We start from the raw sequence: 17787 nt of genomic DNA on the forward strand, positions 1-17787 counted from the left end.
TAAAGATCTTTATCCAAAATGTAAGGTTTTGGCGAGACATCTCCCTTGCAGACGTCTCTGGTTTTAATCTGCAAGCAATAGCAAAAGGAACACATTTAAATAAAATGAACAGCCAGGTGAACTTTTGACTTGGCTGTTATCTGTCTAGGTGGAAACTGTGAACTGCAAAGTGCCTCGAGGGATGTTCCCGACAGAGAACAATGTCCCATTAACCCAAACCTCTGAAGAGATTTTGGAAAACACACAAGTGGGAAAAAGTCATTGGAACATTAAGAAAACGTCTATTATAGGCACAATTTTATATCTCTTTTTCAGGACACAAGGTGAAAAGAGAATTTATTTCCTGATTTCTTCAGCAATGAAGAAGGTTTTTCTTGCAAAAAGGGCAAATTCAGCGTCTCCTAAGAAAAAGTTCCGCAACTGGTACCAGCTGCCAGGTACACAACTTTCTCTAAAGTTGTGTGTAATCACAAGATGTGATGTTCTTTCAATGTCTCCGGTGCTGCTCAAAATCTGCATGTTTCTGGTGCTGGATATGCAGCGACTTGGAAATCCCAGTGAGACCAATCTACTTGCACAAAACAAGTTCTGCACATCTCTGTTCTTCATTCTGGTCCCCAAAGAACAAAGGACAACAAATGCTATACATCAAATTGGCAATAAATTTGTTTTATTAGTTATGTTTGACAGTTAGGAATAATGTGTCATTTTAACCTTCTTGGCTACTCACTGGTTGTGAAAATATAATGGAAAAAATTTGTTGTGGTGACTGTGAGCTCAAGAAATCCTCTGTGTACCCACAATTTCTACAGAAAACAGGGAAGTTTTAATGTGCAAGATGAATCCTTTCACAAGAAATATGCTCATGTGGGTCAACAAACAGAAAAACAAAACACAGTGAAAATTATTTAAAAGCACCATCTGCTTATTCAAATACAGCTGGGGAGAGGAACAATGCTGTCCAAAAAACCTCATTTTCATTATATTTCTTTCAAAAGAGATGTTAAACAAAATACCATCGGTCCTAAATATTTTCCCCCTGAGGAGAAATGTTTAAAATACATTTGAAATAATGTTTGTAGAATGTAGCCCTCGTTAGAGGATGAACAGGGATCTTTGAGAGCAAAGCAAAATGGATAGAGGAGATGGGGAAAAAATGGCTCAGGAAGCAAAAGCCTAAACATCATTAACTGCTTAAGCTGACTGAATAATTAATTGCATATATTAAGCTATTCAGAGGTAAATTCATATAAGGCAGAAAGGTATTCAGGATCAAATCAACAGATACAAACCCTGCACAATACATGAACATAGATTATTTTTTTTAGTATTAGGATTGTGATTTTGTTCAGTTCATCCCCCTCAACCACCCCATCATGGCCACGTGGTCCAGTGCAACTTGGTGCAGAGACATCAGATTGTGGCACAGAAATGGGATTTAACCAGCAAAATAAATAAAGATCTCTCCAAGGAGACACAACTGCATGTCTTGATTTTACAAAGCTGGTGGGCTTGAGGCGACCTTTGGGGTTGTCATTCCCCACTACCTAATGTGCAAATACTAAATGCAGTTTTTTTTCTCTGAGGAGGACAGGAATAATGTAAAGACAAATCAGAAAAGGCTCAGATTATATTTGAAACAAAAAAGATCACAAAATCACAGAACCATAGAATGGCTGAGGCACAACAATGGGGTCATCTGGTCCAACATCCCTGCTCAAGCAGGGTCATCCCAGACAACCCAGCACAAGATTCTGCTCAGGCTGTTCTCACATATCTCCAGTGAGCTGATGGTGCTGCTCACAAGCTCATTTTAGAAATACATTTGCTACCATCCCTCCAGGAACACCCCAAAACATGTATTTTCCCTACAGTTTGTCCTGCTGGATGCACTCGAAGAGCAAAATGACAATTCGCAGCTGAAGATACTCAGTGTGACAATATTCATTGACAGTTTCATCCCTAGTAATGGACACAAGTCCACAAAGCTCATTCATCTCTGCTCAGTGAACCACAACAGAAATTAGACAAACACTGACCTCGACCTGCTCCTGTAAAACTGTCAAAATTTCTGACTTGGAGAGTTAAGTCATATGTGGCCATCACTGTTTGCAATCAGAGGTCCCAAGCTCAGAGCACCAGCCCCCAGCAGGAACTTTTGTCCCCTTTTTGCTCTGTTAACTCAATCACAATTCCTGCTCTAGTGCAACCCAAAATCTATCCTGATAAAATTAGCCCAATCCAATTAAAGGACAAAGTATAGCCCTTAATTATATGTTCTGATTATTCTGAAGCCCTCTTTTTTTGGTTCATCTTGAGTTTAGGTCTGCAAAAGCATACAAATTAGGAAGGTTTAACATGTTCTTGTTTTACCCATTTATCGCTTAAATTTAACTAACAAGATTTTCCCAAAAGCGTAAAAAGGGAAGTATAAAAAGAAAAATGTGGGATGTTCAACTTATTCAGGCCTCTTTTTGTTCCTTTTATTGCATATTTTTACAGTGCTTTCAAGAAAAAAAAAGGGGGAATAAAAATAGTATGTCCTCTTTTAACTACGTCAAGAATGTCCAAATACTTTGACACAGCAAAATACTGAATAATTTGAAAATGTTAACAAGTTATTTCCTTTTGCCTACCTATTATTCTCTCTAATGGTAAAGCTGAGTGGTTTTTGCCTGTGACAAATTCCAGTTGTTGAAGTTGCTTTGCTGCAGAACCCAGCTCAATTAAAGCACCTCACCACAGACTGTCATGGAAGACTCATTGGGAAGAACCCAACCATCAGCCCATAAGCATTAATTAACTCTTGTCATTTTCATCACAAATCACACAAATTTCCAACTTTTTCTTCTATCACCGATTCCCATGTTTAGAAATCCTTGCTAGTCTCCCCCATTTTTAGCCACGCCGTACTGGCAGCGATGTAAATCAGGATTTCCTTCACGTTGAGCGAGGCACAACACAAGGATTTTGCACTTCCAGCTCACAAAACCTGGTGGTGGGAGGAGGTTACTGACCTCAATCTGCTGGATGGCCTCTTCCCGCTGGCGGATGGCTTCCAAATCCTCCTCCGTGATTTCCGAGAGCAAGGCTTGGTCCTGGCCCTGGCTCTGCCACACGCCATCGCCTCCATTAAAGATCTTCTCATCATCAGGCAGGTCAGAGAAGGGGGCCCTGGGGCTCTGCTGAGATGGGGGAATGGAAAGAAAGCAAAGGAAGTGTAAATGTTTTCCAGTTTTACACAGCTTTAGTGTGGGGAGAGGAAATATTGATACAAGAGATGGCATAAACAGTGGCGGAAAGGTGAAGAGGAGAAAAGTAAATTACATGAGAGGAAACATTTAAAGTCTCAAAGGGAATGTCAGGACCTGAAGTCAGATCTCCTGAGCTACTTTAGGGCCTGAGTACTCAAATTCAATTTTCCACAGTTCTGACAGAACAAAACACTGATGTGCAGCTGAAAAAATAACACATTTATCTTGTTTAATTTCCCTGGAAATTCTTCCTGAATTAGACACTTTCTCAGGCACAGAGAAATCCTACTCATTTGTATTGAAGACTTTATGATCCAACTTGTAACATGCAAAATACAAAAGTTCTAGTCTTCTCCATTTATGAGATAAACAGCAAAGCTTAAAAAGGGGGAAATCACTGTAGTGATGTGAGTGCAGAGTGATCAGCTTGGGCAACTCACGGGTCTGTGGTGTTCACACTGTGGAGTTTACCTGGTTTTTCTGACACACCTGATCACAGTCAGAGTCACAGAATGGTTGGGGCTGAAAAGATCTTAAAGAGCATCTCAACCTGGTCTGGAGCTCTTCCACGAATGGGGCAGCCACAGCTTTTCTGGGCACCCTATTCCAGTGCCTCACCACTCTCTGAGGAAAGAAATTCTTTCTAATATCTGATCCAAATATCTCCTCTTTCAGTTTAAAATCATCCACCCATGGCCTATCTTCCTGTTTAATAGGCTTCTCTCTCTTTTGGTTTTTTTTTTTTCTTTTTTTTTTTTAAAGTCCCTAACTTTTTTTATAAGCCTCAAAACACCTTTTCTTTTATTTTGGGAGCTGCACTTATATTCAGGTTTAAATTTTAAAACCTTGTTCAAGAACCGGTTTGATCTACACAAAAAGTAGGGGCAGAGGTTTAAAAAGGTCTTTTCCCCCCAGCCTTTGGGTTCTGAGTCTGTGTCAGGTTCAGACCTGACTGGACTTGGAGAATTAACTGAATCAAGGTTGGTTTGAAGGCTGAGATCAAGTTCTAAACCAAGAGGTGCTGTTGAAGGCTCCAACCTCACAACTGCATGAGGATTTCACTTCAAACAATGTTCATGGTCCTCTAACTTGGTCTTGAGCTGAGCTTTGACTCCTAATCAAAAGTTATAATAAAAAAAGCAAACCAAGTGCTTCTGATGCTCTGAAGTTGAAAGAAGAAATGGCAGTGGCCACAGCACATCCTTGACCTAAACATCCCCAAAGCTTCTGAAAGCTACAAGAGAAAACAAGTACTTGGGGGGATCTGGATTTATCCGAAGCCCAAACACTGGGATTGATGCCCAAAAAATAAAAGTCTTTGCTGTCTTTCCGTGACTACATCTTCAAAATTATTAATTCCCTGGAATTCCCACAGCATGAACAGGAAGTGAGGCCATGGTGCATTTAGATAGAAAAGCACAGGACTGGAGAACTGGAAGGACTGGGAGAACTTGAGTCTGGAAATGTTTGTTTAACTCTCTAACTCTGCTTTAACTCTTTAAACGTATGAAATTCCTGTATTTAGAAACAAAATAATTTTTGCATTTGCCTACACTTAGACCTTGTCTTATAAAATTAATTCACTATTATGAAATTATTATCACCATACCTTGTTGGAGACAAGGAAAATAACACAAATGGTGAAGGAAGTGGGGTGATGGAAGAAGAAGAAGGAAATAGGAAAATCAGCATCAAAAGTCAAGTATCTTTCAAAATATGAGGAGAAGATGAAAAGCTTTGACATTAATGTCTTACATTGTTTCACCTTCTGCTTTCCAGGGATCTACTGAGAAAGGGTGTGTTACAGGAAGAAAATCATCATTTAAAATTAGGTTAAAGATTAATTTACACTTTATAAGACATATTTTAATAGGATTAAGATACTCTGGAGGTGTTTTATTCACTAATTATTACGTGCCTTGGACACTAACTTTCCTGGTAGAGTGTTTCAGTGCCAAAAGAGTGTATTAATGGACTCTGGAAAAAAAACACTTGGGGTATTCTAATGCTTCATTTAGTGATAAAGGTGTCCTCTCATCTTCACCAGTGGGCTCAGATGAGCAGAGGCAAACTGCACATGGCCAAGTGGGCTGGAAGATCCAAAGAATCTTCCTTATGGAGACACAGGAGATGTGTTCTGATGAAATTTGTGTGCTCTGGTCACAGCAAGGACGTTGCACCAAGGACCTCAATGCCCATGAATGGACACTCAAAGCCATGCCTGTCCTATGCAGGTCTGAATTTCAGGGGAAGATGACAAATTTACAAGTGGTCAAATGTTTCCTGGTCTGATGTGGGAGCACAGGGATAATAAGGGAGGCAGCAACCAGCTCTTCAGATTAGGTGAGTCCATGGAATAACACAGCTGTACCATAAATATGCTTTATCTTGGCCTATGTCAACTTTATTTGTCATCCTCACTGGCTGGGCCTGGTATCTGTAAATTACCCTGCAAATTACTCACAAAACACAATGCAAGGGCTGCTACTAAGTCATTTTTTAGAAGAAAACCACCTACCCACGTGTTTAATCAGGTAAAGGTCTAGACACAGATCTTTTTCTCTAAACAAAATAGTGACCTAAGTTAATTTCAGAGCTGCTGAAGGCAATTACATGTGTTTGCATCCTTAACATCTTCCAAAAAAATCCAACCATGGCCACTGAATGAGTAAATCAGTAAAACAACAGGATGCAGAGGGACTGATATTTCCTTCCAGACATAAAAATGGCTCCATAATAATGTTAAATACAGTCACCATGACCTGCTATCAGGGTCTGTACGCTGTGCTAACAAATAAAAGTGATCTTTTTTTTTTGTGCTGTCCATGGTACTGAGCCACTCATTTTTGTGATAAAGTGAAAAAATCTTAAATCTGAAACTCTGAAGAAAAATCTAATCACTTCTAATGCTTCTGATTGAAAGCTGCATATAGCTGGGCTTATCAGTGCTCTTCATTCCCTTCTGAGTTATGTTCATTGCCATGTCTGACAAAACATTTTATTTATAGCAAGAAAAGATCAGATGGAGGGCACTCGCTGAGCCTCCACAGATAAAGTTCCCTTTGACACTGCACTAGAAGGGGCCATAACTCCCTGTACAGGCATTTCCACAATAAATTTGATTTAGTGCCAAATTTTATGCCCTGTGAATCTCTGTGTAATTTTCTGTCGGATTTCCTTTCATAAATTGTTAATTGGATGTGTTTGAAGTTGTTCTTTTGTTGAAATTTGCCTCTGGCAGATTTTTGTCAAGATGTATCTATAAACTGAGCTGTGTCAATGAAAAAAAAAATTATAGCAGAGGAAAAAGTTCAGTATATCTGATATGCTCAGTAGTTCTTTTAACACGAAATCCTTAGGACTGAGGGTCATACCATGCTGTTGTTCATCATATCTGAAAAATTATGCCCAGGCACAACATTTTTCTTGTCGGATAAAATCTTTTCACCAGGATAAAATCGTTGCTGCTTACAACTACATTTTTTTATCAGATTTATTCTACCAATGGGGAGACGCTGTATGCAGCTGCTGATAGGGGGAAAAAAAAAAAAAAGGTTTTATCTGGATGGTGACATCTTCTGTCAGTGCCTGTACTTTATCAGCAGTAAAATCTTTGCCTCAGAAGTTGCATGTCTGAGACCCCTCTGAAAATAACCCCCTCCCAACCTTGGTCCTGCCTCACTCCCCATTTGTCTATCAGGAGGGACAGAACACCACAAATCTGACAACTCTTGTCACACAAAATCACCAAGCAAGGCATTGGAATGACCTCTCTTCTGGCTCCCATATGGTCCTTATTCCACAGAGAATCAGAAATCTGATGGGAGCTCCAGCTAACATGACACCAGCCAGCCCTCACAGTCCATCTGCAGAGATCTGGGAGTCTCCTGAAGCATTGAGAGTGTCCTGGCACCTCCTGCAGCTCTTTTTTACATCAGTAACTTCAATTATGACATTCCTGATTGCCAGTTACAAGACTGTTCCCTGACCATAAATTCAGGGCATGAAATATTGACTGGAGTCAGATGAGAAGTGTCTTTAAGTGACAGAGAAATGTTTAGTGATTTCAAATGAAAATTTCCTCTCCAATCCTCCCCAAAATCTTAAAAAGATATAGACAAAAAATTATACCACAGAGGACAAAAATTATACAACTCCCTCCAGGGAGTTAGTCCCTTCAGGTTAGTACAAGATGGATAATAAAGGTGAGAAATAAGATGGGCCTCTCACAGTCTTGTCAAAAATAACTGTAAGAGTTGTAAATGACCAAGATTTATTGAAGCTGGGTTTACAGACTGCCCACCAGGTGAGTGACACCACAGGGACAGGAGAATGAAGGGCTGAGGAAGACACTCACAAATTCTCCTTTCAACCTCAGCATGGAGACAGTTGAGAAGGGAATTGATTAAGCCTGGAATGAGACAACATAAACCCATTTCTACATCACTTCCTTCCACTACAAACTCCACCAGGCTGGTGTCCTGGGGAGGAGGGTTTAATTTCCGTGTGTGAAAGTTTGGGAAGATGATACAAACCCAGTATCTTGGGATGGATGTGGCAGAGCTGTCAGAGCGGGGAAGGAGAGCAAGAGGCTGGAAAGCAGCCCTTGAAAAGGGATCTGGGGGTCCTGGTTGTCAGAAAGTTCAATTTGAGCCAACAGTCCTCCACCTGGACTGAATACTAATTCTGGAGAATAAGGAGGAGCTCAAAGGTCCTTTTTCTCTGACCACTCATCCATTCACATTTCAGGCATCTGGAGCATGGAGGGGCTGTAAAGCCCTGGAGGTGCCTTTGATATGCACAGCACAATCCACAAATTCCTTGTTATCTCCCAGTTTGTAGGAGCACAGGTAAAACCAGTCCCACTTGTCTGAGCTAATTTTGTACAACAGACTGCAGGCAGTTCCAAGGAAGGAAATCTTGTGGAACCATGAAAAAAGAGCATTTCAGAGCTTTTCCATGACTCAGGGAGTAAACCAAGGAAGGTTGCTCTGTCTTCCCCAATCTCCAGAAGCCTCCTGCACCTCTAGAAGGGATATGGCCAGCTCCAGCAGCAACCACTACACCTCCCACAGCTCCTGCAAACTCTCACATCTCCTTGGGTAACGTTTGGCTCTGGCTTTCAAACCAAATGCAAATGCAGAGATGTTTATCTCTTGCTTTATAGTACATATAGACACGTAAACAGCCTTTATGAGGATGTCCTATTCTCAGCCGCATCCAGGCTCAGAGATTCACATTTTATTGCGTGTAGAATAATGAGGCTGGAGTGTCTGCATTAGAGATCAATAAAACACCGTGCAGGGAGGGCCACAGTGCAGAGCACTGCTGGAGTTACTCTGCCTGACACATTTTTAATGGCAGGTTGGCACTGCAAAGCTGACTGGGACAAAAATGACACAGAGCAGGCAGTTTGGCCCGACTATCCCCAAAATACAGACAGGTTAAAGCTGGCAGGTAAATTGGATTAGATGGTGTCGCTGAAACCATCCTTCCAAAACAACTAACCTTGCAGGCTCAATGAAATTTAGAGCTGTGCCATGCCAAGCAAAAGCCCAAAGCAATTACAGGTAGAAAGGCCTCAGGCAGGCACAGAACAAGCAGCCTGGGACTTCTAAATCTTTTAGAGAGGAGAAATAGTGATATTACAATTTTGCATTATCTTTCACATGGAAGATCACAGCAGTGATTGGTAATCTGAGCTCTGTTGTCTTAGGAGAGGAGCTTCCCACAACAACTGGGAAAGAAATGCATCACAAGAAATCACAAATTAACCACCCCCTGCTCTTCCTTTCACTCAAAAAAGGCCAAATTTAAAACTACCACAACAAGGACAACTTTCAAGTGAAATGTATTGGACCCTTCCTGCATGCATCACTGACATGGGCAAATACAGAAATGGGTTCAGCATTTTCTTCAGCTTATGCAAATTTGATTACTCTGCACCAATGTAGCATGAGAGAAACCAGGATGGGGAAATCAGCATAATGGGAAGGGCTGAAGTGCATTTTTATTTAAATTAACTAGAATCCTTCATGTGTTTCTGTCTTCACTCTTAATCAAGGTGTTTACTTTTGAATGAAAGGAATGTGAAATTGAGTAAGAAAACCACGCTTTCCACCAGTTTCCAACTACAGAATCTGCAAGAAATTACTAATTTCAGGGAAAACGTATTAACAGAAAGTATTTTGCTAGTTTGCTTTTCAGCATTTCTAAATTTACTCATTCAGGTCTCTGCAGTCATGAGGACTGAGAAAATCTTTTCAGTTTCCTGGAACTGGAAGAGACTTAGTAACAGAGTACCCAGTTCATACCTCCTACTGTTTTCCTCTTCTTTAGCTTGCCTTCAAGACTTTATTACTCCACCAAATTCATTCTAAGGAATCCTGACCTCATCACCCAGGGCTGCTTGAGTTCAAAGTCGATCTTACTGTACTCAGGGTGGGAGAATTAAATGACCTGTCTCTGGTAGATGAAGAAAAAGAAAATAAGCCAGGGGCCCGAGGTTTAGCTCTCTGATAACTGATGTGCTTTTAAGAAGCACAGCACATTTTCTCCCTACAGTGAAGACCGAATTTTTAGGAGGAATGCCCTTCCTACCAGGCTTACATGGTGGGGCTGACACTCACATTTTGCTCATGGAGATGATCAGCTTCTAGGTCAAACTTCAGTTGATCATGAGGGCTACATTTTGCCACGTTCTTTCACCCTGTCTGATTGAAGGAAGGAGCAGCTTGTTCTGTTCCTATTTCCAGTCCTTATCCTTTTTTTTCCCCTCTTGGTTTGGCAACTTTATCTACCATGCAAGTAGACGTTCCCACAGCGATGTGAGTGACAGAAAACAGCATCAGTGAAGAGAGGCACATCTCCCCTCTTTGTAACCCAAAATACTCTGCTTTTCAAACCTATTTCACTGAATAACTTCAGCCTGACTGCATCTATCCTCCCCAAAGCCACCTGCCTGAGCTACCACCACCTTCAGGTGGCATCTCCGTATGTCGCAGACATCTTTTCATGAAAAATCCTTTCCTTAGGATTTTTTCTCCTGAGAATCTGAGAGGCCTCAGGAACAAAATGTAAACAATGTTTATCTGCTGCTGTAGAATGCAACAGGTGCATCTGTGATTGGCTCATGTTGGTTTGTCTGTAATTAATGGCCAATCACAGTCAGCTGGCTCAGACTCTCTGTCCGAGACAGAAGCTTTGTAATCATTCTTTTGCTTTCTATTCTATTCTTAGCTAGCCTTCTGATGAAACCTTTTCTTCAATTATTTTAGTATAGTTTTAATGTCATATATATCATAAAATAATAAATCAAGCCTTCTGAAACATGGAGTCAGATCCTCATCTCTTCCCCAGTCCAAGAACCCCTGTGAACACCGTCACATCCATACACACAGAGCAAGTGGATAAACATTTTTCCTTTAAGGCTGTCAGGAAGGAGGGCATTCACTGGTGTTTTTATAGCATCACAACACATTCCTCAAGCTGTTCCTGCCCTTTCCTAGCTGTCTGTGGTGTATTTCTCAGCATTCTCTGTCTCTGGCACCACGTTTTGGCTGGCAGAGCTGTCTGAGAGCTGAGCTCTGCTTTGTCCCTGGATTGTGATGCAAGGCAGGGACCCCCTGCTCACAGCTCCGTCTCTGAGCAGCTGAAACCCCCAGCATTTGGGGAACTGGGCCCTGCTTGAAGGAGCTCACAGACACATCAAGACTGTCTAGAAAGTGTCGTGATGTCTCTGCCTCCCAACATATGTGCTGCACAGCTGGTGAGCAGGTTCCTGCTAGAAAGGCAAACAAGAGGGAGAATGAGTCACTGGCTCAGCCATTAACACCCATCTAGTACCAAAAAACATTAAAATAGTGAGGAGTCTTTTTTTTTCCTGGGTTCACACAGAGTCAAGAATCAAATTCAGCTGGATTTCCTGCAGCAGAGACAACCCCTAGCACAGGCACAATGCCACTCTGGAGCAGTGGAAAAGCAGAAAGCTGCTGGAAATGAAAATATGTCCCTTTCTTTAAAAAAAAATAAAATAGACTGCTTTTGTATTTTGCATTTTGTTTTTGGACTGCTCAACCAGTTTTATTTTTAGAAACATGTTTGACTCCTATAAAACTCCATTGGCAACAATTTTTAATCTCTCTTTGTTCCTGGCCTTTGGCAGGGTTTCAGTGGACTGTTCAGTGTCCAAGCAAATGTTCAGAGCCTGATATTGAGAATCACTCTCATTTAGAGACTCTTTAAAAAATATCTGCCCATTTTACAGCCCCTGCACTGCCAGGATGATTCTGTTACTGCCCAAATGCCTGATCCCAAGTTAGGACAAAAATCAGAGGAATCTTGTCACCACATAAGATTCTTGGGGGGTGGGAAGTCAGTTGATTGGGATGGGGCTGGGGACATAGGGCAAAGTGACAAAGTGACAAAGTTCCTGCCTCCCTGTGAGAGTCAGGTCCCCCCTTTGTGGGAGAGAAAGATGAAAGTAGGAGCTGAGCTTTGAGCAGCAGGATGGGACAACACATCGTCATCCCCCCGCAGCTTTTGGCACCATCCACAAAAGAACCTGATTTTCAATAATCATAAAACCAGAGTAAGGTTTGGGTTGAAAGGGACCTTAAAGATCATCTCACTCCAACTCCTGCCATGAGCAGGGACACTTTCCACTATCCCAGGTTGCTCCCAGCCCTGTCCAACCTGGAAAACTTCCAGGGATGGGGCAGCCACAGCTGCTTTGGGCAACCTGTGCCAGGGCCTCACCACCCTCATATTAAATAATTTCTTTCTAATATCCAATCTAAATCTCCCCTACTTCAGTTTGAGGTCATTTGCCCATTTCTTGGCACTTCAGACCCTTATCCAAAGTCTCTCTCCAGCTCTCTTGGAGTCTCTTTAGGAACTGGAAGGGGCTCTGAAGTCTCCCTGGATCCTTCTCCAGGCTGGACACTCCCAGCTCTCCCAGCCTGGATCCAGAACCAAGATGCTGGAGCTTCCTGAGCACCTTCATGGCCTCACTAAAAATTATCCATGACCTTCTCATGTTCTGGGGACACATAACTGATTTCCTGTTAAAATCTCCCCATGCTTCAAACCAATCTTTTTTTTCCCCTTTTCTTCCAAAGATCAGATGTTACAGCTCAAGGGACATGATCACCCAAGTGGCAACATTGGGATGAAATAGAGACACTTGGAAATTTGGATTTGATTACAGCTTTATCTTTTTAAGTGTACAATTATGGAAGAGCACTGCACAGCAGAGCCCAGCTAGACAGGAAGTTTTACAATTAAAAGGTTCTGTAGTATTTGCTCCTAAAGAGATACATTCAGAGAAACAGAGATCACATTTTCAGCTAAATTGGTGAAATGGCTTCTGTCCCTCTAAGTGTTCCCAAAACATCAATAAAACTTTCCAATGCCCACCTGTCCATACAGGAGGGGTTGATGGTTCTTTGTCCTGGCCAGTGATAATTCCCATCCAATTCTGTCTAATCTCCCTGCTTGTAAACATCCTTAAAATATGAGTTTAAATGAATGGAAGGAAATGCTTGCCCTGATTTCTGTGTGCTCTGACAGCAAGGACTGACATGGACAAGAGGACATTGTTTTACTGGAAATATTTAACAACGACAACCTTATTCAGAGGATGTGAGCTTCAAGCTCCAGAAAATGAAGAGTGACAACTTGAATTTCAAGTCAAATCAAGTCAGAACATTTACTGGTTTAGAGAAAAACACAAGAACGGCAGAAAGAAAATTATATTCTTCCTCAAGAATAGTGATAGAGTTATTACAGATCTAGGCAATGTCTCAGGGAAGAGAAGCTAACACTATTAGGGAAATTAGGACACAGAGGTGTATTTGGCACCAAAGTGCCTGCAAAGTGAAATAATGAAAATATGAAGTGTAAACATTGCTGAAGGGAACAAAATCTTGCTCTGAGTTTGTCCAAGGAGAATGAAATAGGGAGAATTTGGCAGTTTGCTAATTTATCCTGTGTGAGTTCTTTACAGGGCAGGATGAAGTGAATTTAACCTTCCAAACGGTGACAAGAAATAGGAAGTTTCAGGAAGGGAAGCGGTGCAGAGCAGCTTTATTATCCTCAGGTGCTCGGTGCTGTCTGGGTGATATACACTCACAGAGATGTTAACCTTTCCTCATTCGGTCCCACACCACCCCATTAGCATACAGGCTTTCATGAGGATTGAAAAGCTTCCTAAACTGTTTCCAAAATAAAGCATTCAGCAAAAGGATTAAGATAAAAAAAAAAAAAATGCTGAAAGGTTTTCAGCTTAGCGCCTCCGGAACGTGACATGTAACAAAATTGTCCATAATCTGCCCATTTTTCCAGTTAATACCAGGACAATGTCTTAACTGTGTCACAGGCAGGAGAGGCCACAGATAAACATCCAGATAATTTCTACCACAGATTTTTATTGCACTATCATTATTATTTATTTTACTTCTGTCTTTATTGCTATTGACTTTGCAAACTGATGGGGGTTTAACCATCCACACAAGTGTTCTTTATTAGTTTTAGCACTTAACCTACATGTTTCTTTCCTACCATCAGACTATCCTGGCTTCTATCATTTAACTCTGAATAATTTACCTGGTCTTCATTTGTACTTTCACCTTGAAAATATTTATAGACATATAATCATGTCTCTATTGATACCTTCTTCAAGACTATTTAATTTAGCTCCCTCATTTTCTCATCTGATATTTATAGACTATATACCTCACGCTATTTTACTTGCCCTGTTCATGTTCTTTTTTTATTCTCTCTGTACATACCAAAGCCCTTCCCAAACCATAAACTCCAAGATTTCATTGCTTGTGCCATAAAAGTATATTTCTGTTGGAAACTTCCACCCAAACATAGGAGAAATTTTGTCATGTGCTGAAGTCCACTCTCAAAAATGCTGCATGGGGCTTTGATTGGTTGACTTGTTGCATCTTGATAATTTTCCTTACTATTTGACCCACTCCCAAAGGACTCAAATCTGATAATTTTCCACTCCTACAGTAATAAAAAAGTAATGAGCTGATTCTGAAAGGCTGGGACACACTCACTGAATAAAACATATTTCACTCCCTGAAAGAGACCCCTGTCTGCAAACCCACATTGAAACAGGATGCTCTCTGTGGAAAGGCAAGAGTTTTCTGCTGTTCCTCTGAAAGTTTGTGTGCATTAAAATGAGATTTTTATCACACAAACCCAGCTTCTCACTGCACAAGAGGCTCCTTACTCACACACATGGGTGCAGACACTGCCACTGAACCTCTGAATTCTGGAGGGACAAGGGGTGAACTACAGGAAGGGTGTTTGCAGCAATTTATTTCCTTCTGCTCCCTTTCTACTCAAAACCGTGAAGTGGGTTTCTCCAGTGGGAGATTCAATCCAATAAAAATCTGCCCTTCATTTTTTTGGCCTTTTCTCCAAACTGGCAATAGAGACAAGGAGCTTTACCCTGTTAACAGAGCTGCCACTTTGTTCCATCAGATATCAAGTGTCATTCAGAGAAGGAGGGATAAATGAGGCAGATGCTGGTTCACGACTGGTGGTATTGACATGCAAGTGGGATCCCTCTTAACATCAATTTGAGATGTTTGCACAGTGGATATCTTTGTTTGAATTGATCAGGCAAATTGAACTGCCAGAAATCCACCTCTCCAACTTTACATACCCACAGTGGAGGCACTGACCTCCAGCTCCTGATTAAGACTCCCACTATAATCAATGGAGACGTGGTCAATAAAGTCAATGGAGATAAGAGCCCTGTTCTCCAGATTAAAAAGATTGACAGCTACTTAACACAAGACTGTGCCATAGACTATAAAGGGAGCCTTGAATGTCAGGCTCAGAAATAGAGATTTACACTACACATGCCCAGCTGTGGCCAAGGGAGACTATGGGGAAAAACCCCCAAACAATCCAAAACAACATGAAAAAACACATAGATTTTTCCTTTCAAAAAACCCTGACCAAAAGCCACATAGATGTTTTTTTTTCAAAAAAACCCTGACCAAAAGCCACATAGATTGTTTTTTTTTTTCAAAAAAACCCTGACCAAAAGCCACATAGATTTTTTCTTTTTACTGAAAACAATATATCATACTTAGCTCAGCTGAGTACATTAAGATGTGTTTGTTTCTCCCAGCTAGCTGTAGAAAGAGTCTTGCTGCCTTCAGAGACAGAAGTCTACACTGTGGAGGAATTAACAGAGATTCCTTCAGCATGCATGGTTTGAATTCCCAGTTGATTTGTCAGGAACTAGGTGAGGACAGAGAGGCAAAACAGATCTGGGGTGATGGCCCAGAAGTTGCCTCTGGGATTCCCTCTTCATGGAGAAATTCTGTTTTCCCACAAGGCACATATGAGAGTAGAAAACATATGTGAAATTACCTGGCTAGTGTGACAAACAAATTACAAAACCACCTCTGGTTTACTATGTGCAGTTTGTTTATTCACCTGTCACACAGAAGGCAGCATCATGTGAAAAGTTCAACTTCTTCTGACAAGTTTCCCCAGCTGGTGAGAACAGGAGGCAACCAGCATCTCCCTCACAGACCAGGTCTTTAATAGACTTTACACCACGAGAATATGAAGTGATCTAAGCTATATATTCACACTGTATGAGATCGGACTGCATCAAAACTTTGATAGATGCCCCTGCTGTTTGCTCATCCTTAAGGAGCAATGACCTGGACATGAGCATGTCTAGTAAATTGTTCTAATGTGTGCTGAAAGGGGACTAATGGATACAGTAATTGATTGTTTGATGGATAGCTGGGGAGCCCTTTGATTATGAGTTTTTGCTACGGTCCAATACATTTTCATTCTCCAGTTAACCCAGAGCTGATTGCTTGCATGAATTATCTCCTCCTCTGACTGCAAATATCATTCACTTAATAAATATTTCATTAGAAACAAACCAGTGGTGGGGAGAGAGGGGGAAGCAGGTGCTCAGTGCTGTTTCTGTTGAAGATGCTACAGAGTTTAGAGAACAGACACAGAGATTATCCATGAAATGTGCTTGGGTCAGACAGGAGATCTCTGTGTCTCCAGGATTTAGTGCTCAGGAGCAAGAAGAAGCCTGAAGGCCAATTTAAATCAACCAAAGGAGGCCCAATATGGACCAAGAAGGATGTACTGCAGTGCTGAAGCCACTGTGTAGAAGCTGGCTTCCTCACAGATCCCACCCTCCTCTCTCCCAAACTCCAGGCTGAGCTTTCATGTTATAATGAGGGATCCTGATCAAGAGATAGAATATCATCAAGAAAAGCTTTATAATTCCTGAGATTTCATGGTGAGGACAGAATTTTGATTCTAGTGAAGGTTATAGCAAAATTTTCCTGCTTATCATTGCTGTCTTTTTTGATCCTTTATTTTCCCATGATGTCTTCTCAAAAGTTATTTCTATCTCTATTTGACTTTTAATATTTAATTATCCAGTGACACCTGCACTAAACACATTTGTTTCATTTCAGATGGCTACTTTCCAGCAAGACACTGTACTTTTGAGTTCTGAAGACCACTACTCTTCTCTCCAAGGAGAGCTCCAGAGGGCAGTGCAGAAATCAGGCAGAAACAGATATTTTTTTAACCACTCAAACTCTCAATCCTGGATCAACCTTCTTTCAGATCTCTTCAAATTTTCAAATAAGAAGAGAGCAATATTTGCTGAGGACACTTTAGACTTCCACAGGCTCCAGAGAAGTGAGGAACTTCACAAACTAAGCTGGACTCACAAGGAGTTTGTTCCAACACAGAGTCACTACAAAAGCTAATCCCAATTCACCTCACACTCTTACTATGCTGAGAACTGCAGCAGTTTTCAAATCCTCTTTCATTGAAAAATTGTTGATGAGCAAAATACATAATGTTCCCCTATTACTCTCCACCTTGTGAGCGTCCCCGGGGCACGGAGACTCTCTTATCTTATTTTCCTAGCTGTTCCTCCAGCATATTTATATTGTTAGCCTCACAATGGGTATCATAATGTCAATAAGCACAATTTAAATATTAATCCTATGGTTATGGGCAGAAACGTAACTGATCATATCATATGCTGTAAAATAGGAATGTGTCACAAGGAAATGGCTTCAGTGCTGTTTGCTCTCACATGTTTTGTCAAGAATTTTACAGAGGGGAATGACATGAACAAAATATAGGGGGAAATAAGAGAAGGTGACAAAGGAAGACAAAAAAAAAAAATGGAGCAGGGACTGTCAAGAGTGAAAGAAGAACACAAAAGGTGCTCAGAAAGGGGACAAAGAGTGAAGAAAGCTTGGAAGTGAATTGAAAGGAAGCCAAAGGCAGATCCAGGTTACCTCCAAAATGCACAGATCTCCCAGCAAGGTATGACAGGAGCTGAGATGGGACCCTCAGAGGCACTGGAACCCTCACTAGTGCTGATATACTTCAGCAGGAAGCATGAGAGAAGGAAGGCAGAAAATCTTTCCAAAAACAGAATAGCCATTATAATAATCTACATATTCCTGTTGTTTCTCCTTCATTACCATACACAGACCAA

The 17787-nt window shown here is 41.1% G+C and overlaps 1 protein-coding gene across 2 annotated transcripts in view; it reads right to left on the reverse strand.

The window, feature by feature from the left end:
• Window positions 1-17787, reverse strand: part of TSNARE1 (t-SNARE domain containing 1) — a 472330-nt gene that overhangs the window by 217896 nt on the left and 236647 nt on the right. The window contains exon 10 of one of the 2 annotated variants that reach the window (XM_059478742.1): window positions 3018-3182. In XM_059478742.1, the coding sequence (XP_059334725.1) occupies window positions 3018-3182 (165 nt within the window). Of the gene's footprint in view, window positions 1-3017; window positions 3186-17787 lie in introns of both variants that reach the window. The other variant, XM_059478733.1, reaches the window with a different exon arrangement.

The sequence above is a fragment of the Ammospiza nelsoni genome, chromosome 1 (genome assembly GCF_027579445.1).
Source record: "Ammospiza nelsoni isolate bAmmNel1 chromosome 1, bAmmNel1.pri, whole genome shotgun sequence".
In the NCBI taxonomy this organism is placed as follows: Eukaryota; Metazoa; Chordata; class Aves; order Passeriformes; family Passerellidae; genus Ammospiza; species Ammospiza nelsoni.